The sequence below is a fragment of the Porites lutea genome, chromosome 4, assembly GCF_958299795.1.
Source record: "Porites lutea chromosome 4, jaPorLute2.1, whole genome shotgun sequence".
Taxonomy (NCBI): Eukaryota; Metazoa; Cnidaria; class Anthozoa; order Scleractinia; family Poritidae; genus Porites; species Porites lutea.
This window is the reverse complement of record NC_133204.1, coordinates 44928446-44937753: the sequence shown is the minus strand read 5'-3', so window position 1 is coordinate 44937753 and position 9308 is coordinate 44928446. Positions and strand designations below refer to the sequence as shown.

Here is a 9308-nt window from a genome sequence, read left to right as displayed (position 1 = left end):
TGGTATGTAAAATAAGGTATCTTTTTAGGTTGTCCCAATATTTTTAGCAATTGCCTTATCAAGTTTACGAAACTCTTTCGTAAAAAGAATATTTCAAATTAAACTAAATAGCAGCTAAGCATTTTGAATTAAGGCTTTCCCCTTTTAAACCACAAGAGAAAGAGAAAAAATAAGGACAAGAGGTACGTTGAGCAATGACTTCTCATAGGATTACCGAAAGCGCGAGTTTTTGTACTTTAAGAAGCTAGTATTCCTGTGACTTTAATAATCAGCTTTGTACAGATTACATTGAGCCGATAGGTCTTGCTAAGAAAAAAGCAGATCGCAGTTCGAGAGTTTTCAAGGCGATATTCTCTCAACCACTATCCTGGGTGCCAGAGACTTTTCATGCGGATGAGCGGTTTCCGGTTTCGGTCGAGTCTTTTAGGCCGTGTCCACGCGAATTCCTAAAATAGCTTTTGCCATACTGTATGTGCTTGTATGGTCATGCAAATAAAGCTCGTTGTTGTTGTTATATCCGGATCCGTGTGGACGGAGCCTCAAAAAACGCCACTGTAGAGCGGTTTAATGATAATTCGGTTCCGGTGAGCGGATTCACTGGTTTCGTGTAGACGGAAGGCCAATTCGCATAAAAAAGTATTCGGTTTCAAAAATATCCGGATTCGTGTAGACGTAACCTTAGTGACCCGCGCCAAAAACTCTCGGCTTTGCCGCTCGTGGCTTCGGCCGTAGATGGGTCGCTGCGGCCCGCCGCACTAGGAAAGAAACCTCAAGTACCCAGGTTATTCGACTTCTATCTTCAACTGCTTCTGCCATTTTTGAACGATGCCAGTCGGTAATCCTATGCAGATGTCTATAAAGTAAAACGTTCATAATTAAACTGATATATTAAAGTCTTAACTAGAAATTAACGTTTACAATTTAAACAATTTTACAATTTAACTAGAAATCAACCTTTACAATTTAAACTCAGGATTCGGCTTGACAATGCTCTTGCCCAGACTCCTGCAGCAAGTTGTCAACATTTGACTCAGCCCAAGCCTTCTCCACTTCTTCCCAGTCGTTGTCAGACAAACCTGTTTTTCGTTTTGAGGAAAATTGAAATATTGCCTGTGAGAAACCAATGAATGAATAAGATTTCTTTACAGTACAAGTAAAACTTTGCAAACAAAGGCTTCAGGGTTACTTACGATGAGACGTATCAAGCATCGCCCAGAATCACGCGACATATCCGGGAACTTTAAGCGCACTCCGAGCGCCAAATTTAGTTATTATGTTATTATTCAGTTATTATGCCGCACATTGAGAAACTGCGCACTGTAAGTACATGTCGCAAAAGACAATAGCATTCTGGGCGATGGTTTCAAGCTTTTTTCTAACTTAACAAAAAGCCTTGAAAATATTTACCAAAACCTGTAAAAATCTCTCCAACTAAATATCTCCCCAAAATGTAGATTTTTGTAGCTAGACCCACGCGCGGGAAGTGTATTTTCAGCGTAGGAATGTAGAATGTGGCACTGAAGTGATATTGCTGTTCTTGCTTTCTCACACCAGCTTTCGCGTTATAGCCGTAGCTCTTCTCCAAGCTTTAAACATTAATTCACTTTAAAAATTGTGTCACCTTATTGTAACATAATCCAGAACATACATTACGTCTGTCCTGACGAAAGACTTGGTTAACCGTGATGAAATGAACCGTTAATAAAAAAGAAATAGACTTTGCCGTCGTCTCCGAGAAGACTATAGTTCCTTTTTGCATGATAGACTTGTCACCCTCTCCCCCGGAGGGTCACTCCCTCTTTTTCACATTCCCAAAAAAAAAGCCCTGCCACAAACAAATCAGTGGCGGATCCAGGGGAGGGGTTCGGGGGGCCTGCGCCCCCCTTATGTTTGGACCAAACTCAGGCCCCAAGGGCCGAAAAATTTTTTCTGGGAGACGGCCCCCCCCCCTTTATCTAAGGGTCTGGATAACCGAGCCCCCTCCCTTTATCTAAGGGTCTGGATAACCGAGCCCCCCCCCTTTATCTAAGGGTCTGGATAACCGAGCCCCCCCCCCCTTATCTAAGGGTCTGGATAACCGAGCTCCCCCCCTTTATCTAAGGGTCTGGATAACCGAGCCCCCCCCTTATCTAAGGGTCTGGATAACCGAGCCCCCCCCCTTTATCTAAGGGTCTAGATGACCGCCCCCCTTCTTATCTCAAGGTCAGGATCCAGCACTGCAAATCTTACTACCTTGTATGTTTAGCACTCCGTCTCACCTGCAAGAAGCTTAAAAACAATTGCATATCCCTGAATCTTTTCCATTTCAATGCCGTGCAGATACACTGTTCGGTCTTTGGGGTATGCAGTGACATAAACGCTTCGAAGGAATGAGCAGTCAGCTTCGTCGAGAGGTTCGTCGACCGATATCTTCGTCTCCTTCTCTGTCAAGGCTTTTTCAAGCTATAGATGAATAAATGAAAGGTTTGATTCAATGCCCAGAGTGAAAATGCTTTTAAACAAAAATATGTAAGTGAACGTTCTGAGCTGTAGAATACGCGGCTGCCGAGTACTCTGAGTCTACTATACCTCGAGTGCTATAAGTCCAATTCACACAAACGGAGTTGGCGGGTTACGCGGATCGTCTGTGGCCCCGTTTATGAGGAGAAAAGGTGGCCCCAGTTAGAGTTTCACTCCCCTATCCGAGCTACAATGGCGAGATAACCTTCTTACATTTCCTTTCAAAACTTAGCGAACCGTTTACACGAGAAACAAAAAGTTGGCTCCCCAAAAAGGTTGACTCAGCTAGCCGGGCAACCCTTTTCCGATGGCCATGGTAGAGTTGCCCTCTTAGCCGGGCTAACTTTTCTCTATTTAAACCAAGAGAGAATGAGCTAGATCACTCTCTCTTGATTTAAACACTTTGGCCCGCCAAGAAATGATAAACATCTCTCTTGGGCTGGCTAACCCAATATAGTCAACACGGTCAAGCGAGAGGGAGCTTAAGCCCTAATATATAGATTTATCCAACGCTAGGAGCGAAGCTCCCAGTAATAAATTCATAATTTACTTAAAGAAATAAACTTGCAAAAAAACCTACTCGTAGTTGAGCCTGCCATCAGTTGAAAACTAATAACTTGTCAGCGGTTAAATTTAAAGAAACACACAACCTCGATACGTTCATGTGATACTAGGCTGATTTAGCAACAGAACGGGAACGTATGTTGACGACTGCTCGCGCAAATCAAACAACTGGCTTGACCAATGACAGAGTGGCAAATTGGATACCGGAAGTCGAGTTTAGTCCTTTCCGCGCGCTTTCCCGTCTTCAAATGACGTTCCCGTTCTGTTGCTAGATCAGCCTACCAGTAAGCGGATACCTTGCCTTTACAGCTGTCAATTGATCATACAATGGATGTGCAATATCAGGTTACAAGCTTCCACACTAGCTAGAAAGTGTGAGATTGCACATTGGTTACCCTGTGGTGCGGACGGACGGTCGGATAACCAAATTTTCTTAGCTATAGGGCTCCGCTCGCGCATGCTTCGCACTTCCGCCTATTCAGTGGCAAACTCCCGTTTAGGCCGAATACGCGAGTGGCCCGCCTAGGGTCGTATCTGCGCTCATTTGTGATTTTCCTTACCCAGTTGAGGTACTTGTTAATCCGCAATTTTCGCTCCTCTCTGTTCTTGGTTGGTATCAAAACTGAGTTCTTAATTGTCTCCAGATTCTTTTCATCTCCGAACTCTTCCGAAAAGGAATCTAACGTGACGAAAATATATACATGTTATGTGGTTAAGTTTTCGATTTAAATATTTTACAACTATATGCGTATTAACGCTTAAAGAAATAAAGCAAAAATAATAATAAAAAATGAAAGCAAAGATAACTTGGGCCACACGAATACAAAACATTTCGGTCATAGTAGAATTTACAGCGACTAAGCTTCAATAAATTGCTCTTAAATTGCGGACGTTTTCTGGCCACGCGCGTTTTGGGTTAAACCCATATAATAACTCTTCGTTCTCTTCTCTTACATTTCCCGTGTAAACCCGCCTTACTATAGAAAGTTGGGTGTACAACACTTTTAACCTTTTACCTTCCAAATCGCTCTGCTCGTCCTCATCCAGCTGTACTGCTGTATTTTCGTATTCTTCATCATCATCATCGTCATGTTCACTTCTCGTTCTTTGGGTGGAAGCACCAACAAGTTCCCCAACTGCAAGTTGCAATTTATTAGCCATCTCGTTGAGAACCACTTTGCAGCACTTAAATAGAACTGGGCCATGTGTTTTTCTTGTCGCCAGCTTTGGAGGAATGCATTTTGTTTTCAAGCGTCCAGTCAATCGAGCAAGGAAGCTGTTTGGAAAAATGACTCCTCCATCTACCTCAACCTGCAAGTGGATAATGATTAAAAAATGGTTAAACAGAACTATGCACTTAATAACCAAAGAGATACAAGTTTACTGCATGATATACTTAGTATAGACTACTAAGCAGTCCGTTTATTTTCATATTTAAGTACGTGCGAACAGTCAAACAAAACGTCTGGAGCTAGGCTTAAAACGGAGAGCCTACGGGCGTGCGAGGGTCGCGCGCCTTGCACGTTTGAGACTGACACTACACAAAAACGATTTTGAGGAAAAACCGACTGTTTTGCAATCTACACTTAGTACCTCTAGAGGACCCCTACTTTTGGCCGGTAATAAAAGGAAATTGAAATTTATAGCCTAAGTGCAAGTCGGCCGGGGACCTTCAGCCCGGATACACTCCTTTTTTTCTATAAGAATTTATTTAAATTTATAAGAATATCGAGGCTGAAATTTGCGAAATTTTAAGAATATTTTAAGAATAAACCCCAGGCTGAGATTTTGAAAAAGATATAATTTTGTGTGTTGTAAATCTGTAAAAACAATACAGCTATATGTTTTCAACTTATTCTTTTCCTCCAACGGCAAAACAAGCCAACAAAACGAAAAAACGTGCACCAACTTAATTGATACCCCAATATATTCTTAAACAGAAATGTCATAAGTTATAATTTAAGAATAACACAAGAATATGTTCAGCCTAAAATGGCAGAAAAGTAAGAGCATTCAGTCTGGGCAGGAAGAACAACATTCTTGTTACAAAAAAAGAGTAAGGCTTTATCTTTGTTCCGAAGCATAAAATAAAGTGCTGCCGAAAGTCACGTTGCATCGAACAGCCAACGCTTTCCTTATTCTTATTTATACAGCGGAAAGTGTGATTTAGAACTTGACGGAGCAAACACTTTTCTTGGTCCTCACTTTAAGTGGAATCAATTTTCTCTCGACATACGATACCATAAGTCATTGCCTCGACACTGCCAAACACATGATCAAATATTGTCGATACATGTATACAACGACCAGCTTAGTAGCCGTAGTGGAGAGGTTGGTTTGCTGTTGTAGGGAGGTAGGGCTACTTTTTTTTAAGTGCTTATTATAGCACATTAACGCCATCAAAATGTGTCAATACAACAGAAACCAACAGTTTAAAAAAACAAAAAAGGCCAAGAACACAAGAGAGTAAAGTGGAGTGCGTATACACCGGTTTGCTTCACTTTTAGATGTTCTTGGCACTTTAGGCGCAATCTAGTGGCCGCTGCCATTTAGCAGTATAAGGTGGTCTTGAAAAGTAGGTAAATAATCATCTATTTTTCATTACCTCAGTAAATCTCTTGCCTCTAAGTTTCAACCGCTCACTGTAAACTACTGAAGTTATCAAACGAAGTTTGTGACCTTGGATAGGTTTGGCTCTCTCGCTGTCCAGTTCTATTAACTTTAATATATCACGCAACCCCGGGTCCTGTACGTACACTTTGTTTATCTTCCCCAATTCCAGGTTTCCAATTTGTTCATGTACTTTAACCGTCGCACCCGCACACCCTCCTACTTCAACCTCAGCTTCAACTTTCCTAAATCAGATAGAGCAAAACAGTGACATTATTCCTGGGGGGGGGGGGGGGGGGGGGGGGGCGGGGGGGGACTCCCGTATATAAGTGACGAAAATGCTTGTCGTCTTGCTTAGGGGTTATCTGTGCAAAAGAAATTTACAGATCTATGACAATGATTTTGAAATCTTTTTATAGATAAACGCATTCTATGTTAGCATCTTTAACATAACATCTTTATGGTCTCCTTTTGAGCTGAGTGTAAGCCACACCCACATCTCCATCAGACCCCATCAACACACACGCTTTTGTTTGAAAAGAACGGCCACAATGACCGTGAGAAGTCTGAGAACGAGAAATAGAGAAATGAAAGAAGACTTGCTGTTAGTTACCAGTCCCCCGCCCGTTCTCTCCCCATTCTCCCACTCGTGACTGTGGAGTAGGTTAGTACCGCCACAGATCTGAATCTATCTCCACTTAAGAAAAACAAAAACAAAAAACAAAAAACAAAGGAAGAGCCAAACAGAATGCATAAGTAGGTTGAGTATAAACGTCCGGGTCCGGGTCAGGAGTAGTCCTGAATAGGACTGTTGTTGACAGTGACTGACGTTTCCACAACCTAGGCGGTAGTCATCTTCAGAGTCAAAGTGACTTGTATCACGTCAGTTGATGGTAACTCTGGTTATTGATGTAGAAGGCCTAAATGTAATAAACGACCCTTAATGTAACAAAGTCCTAAATGTAATAACATTTTGTCCTAAATGTAATAACAACTGGCCCTACATGTAATAAACTCTTAAGTTGCCAATTACAGTAATCAGACTCGAATAAGTGTCGCCCTCAAATAAGCGCCGCATTTAAGAGGGGGAGTTAATTAGTATTCGTGTAAATACGGTACTAAGCCGTATTACTATGGTATTAAGCACCGCTCTTAAATAAGCACCGCATTTTTGGAGAAAAACAATAGGCGCCGCGGCGCTAATTCGCGTAAATTCGGTACATTTCCTTACGCACTGTGAAACTTAACGTTTACAAGTAAATTGCTTGTAAACGACAAAGTAACAGTATTTTACTAAAAAAGTAATATTTATTTCGAGACAGTTATGCAAACCCTCGACTTCGTCTCGGGTTTGCATAACTGTCAAGATTCTCCCAACCCCTCGAGTGTTTATATCAGGCTATGCAAACACAGGAAAAAAGTTTTCTATTGCTTTTATAAAATAACTTTCCCGAGAAAAAAGAACTCTTTGTTTAGGTTACTGATTAAAAGAGAAATTCTTACCAGTCGCGAAGTCTTGTACCGCTCAATGTACGTGTAATCAGTTCTTGTTTTGCAATAAAGATGCTTTCCAAACAAGGGTTTTTCTCGGGTTAAAATGTCAGCTTAAGCGAAAGAAAATTGGCACAGCGTGTTTGTAAAGATTTTCCAAGTTTCATCCGACGAGGGAATGGGTAAATAAAGTAAAATTTGTCGGGTTTTCAACTGTGTGATTAGCGCGCGAAGAGCAAAACATCTTGATTTTCACACATGTTTACATACTCTCATGCAAACACATCTCTCGGCCAATCAGAGCGCGCGCGTACTATCTTAGTTATTTATAAACGTTGTTATCAGCTGTTTATATGGAGGAGGGGAACACCCCACCTATCACGTAAACGTGATCAAATTAAAATGAGAGATTATGTGGACAGGTGGGTTACCCACCAAAGCGGGTTTCCTCACCTACCTGGGGTTCCCCACCTCCATGTAAACAGGCCCTTAGACTTCTCGTTTTTTGTTCTTAATATTTTAGCTGCACGATTAGATCTCTTTTCTAGAGATCCAACGTGGAAAAGCAACAGGATCTTCGTCCACGGTTTTTGCAGTAAATTTCTTTAACAAAAATGAAGTATGAAAAACTTTTTAAGGCTTAAAGCTTTTTTTAAAATTTTGTCCTTTACAAGCAATTTATTTTTAAACGTCAAGTTACACAGTGCATAAGGAAATAAACCGAAGCTTATTAAATTTTTTATCCAAAAATGCGCCGCTTATTTCCATAGTAATACCTCTTAGTGCCGTATTCACGAGCGCCGCGGCGCTTATCAAATCTGCCCCAAATGCAGCGCTTATTTGAGTCATTACTGTAATTTGCAACTTAACAGTTTATTACATTTAGGACAAAATGTTATTACATTTAGGGTCGTTTAGTGCATTTAGGCCTTCTACAATTGACCTGATTAGTTAATTAAGTCGCAATGTTATTGGTCGTCTGTCAGTTAAGCCATGATGTTATCGGCCATGAAGACTCGTAATGTCATTGGCGCGTTTCGATCCGTCTATTGTCACAGTTAACAGTCCTTTATCGTTATTCAAATTGTCGGTTGTCCAGTCATTCTCTCGTAGTTAGTTTGGTTGAGTCCGTCCATAAGTCGTTTGTACGGTGCTGGTAACTGTTGAGTTCGATTCAGTGGCGTTTTTTTTAAGTTAGTAAACCAACTTTCTAAAGTGAGTAATTACTTGTATCTGAACTATATGCATGATCCAAGATCAAAACGGTGACCAGAAAAAGTTTCAGACTGGACAAAAAGTTTAGGAGGAATGATTCAATTATCTTACCTGCCAGGCGCCGCGTCATCCCCTTCATCGTTCTCCTTGTCCTCGTCCTGTTCCAGGGTAACTTCGACGTCATCTCTTTTAATTTCCCTGTCCACAGCATTTTGATATTCTTCTTTTTTACTTCGATTCATGTAAGTCTCTAATCCAGCAAGGAGGACGAGAGAATTGGTTTTGAACGGACGAAGGAAAACACTTCTTGGTTTTTTTGCCATAAGTGCAAGTATTTGAACTTCTTGCGTGTTTCCTTGATGTACTGGATAGAACTCTTCACCGTCAGCCCCAAAGTTCTGTTGCGCAAATGCTCGAAGAGCTTGCTCAACCATCTGCATAGTAAGGAAATGAAAAGTGGTGTTTATTGTTTGAGAGGACGCTAAGTCAGTTTTTCAGTAAAGTTGTCTCTAGCGTTGCCGTTGTCAGATCGAAATGTCCCCATTTTGGCGACGGAGGCAAGGAGGGCGGGGAGCTACTGACCTCTAACACTCACCTTTAGTTGTGATTTGGAAGCCAAAAGTGCCACTAAACATGACGAGTCTTTTGAAATATTTTGCATTGCACCAAACTATAAAACGCCTTATTTACGCCGAGTGTCGACTCTTTTTCAAAGAATTGCCTTCAATTCCAACTCAATCCGGCAAAACCTTAAGCCACGAGATGCCGGCATATATAACTTTCCAGTCAGTTCTCTATGCCTGTAACCACGGCTGCGCCGAAGTGACGTTTTTCTATTCAGAGGCGTCTAAAAATGAACTAGTGCGAGAGATACAGTGTCTATGATTTTTCTTCTAGTACTTTCTTTCGTTTGGCACAATAAGAGGTAA

General features: G+C 41.3%; 1 protein-coding gene across 1 annotated transcript; it reads right to left on the bottom strand.

Moving 5' to 3' along the window:
• Window positions 1-767: 767 nt before the first annotated feature.
• On the bottom strand, window positions 768-8834 carry LOC140935862 (uncharacterized). Its single transcript, XM_073385439.1, has 6 exons — window positions 8491-8834; window positions 5669-5918; window positions 4080-4374; window positions 3624-3742; window positions 2259-2442; window positions 768-1076 (listed from the first exon to the last, which is right to left on the bottom strand). Exons 1-6 carry the CDS (start codon window positions 8817-8819, stop codon window positions 970-972), a joined length of 1284 nt encoding a protein of 427 aa, XP_073241540.1. The 5' UTR covers window positions 8820-8834; the 3' UTR covers window positions 768-969.
• Between the last annotated feature and the right edge of the window lie 474 nt (window positions 8835-9308).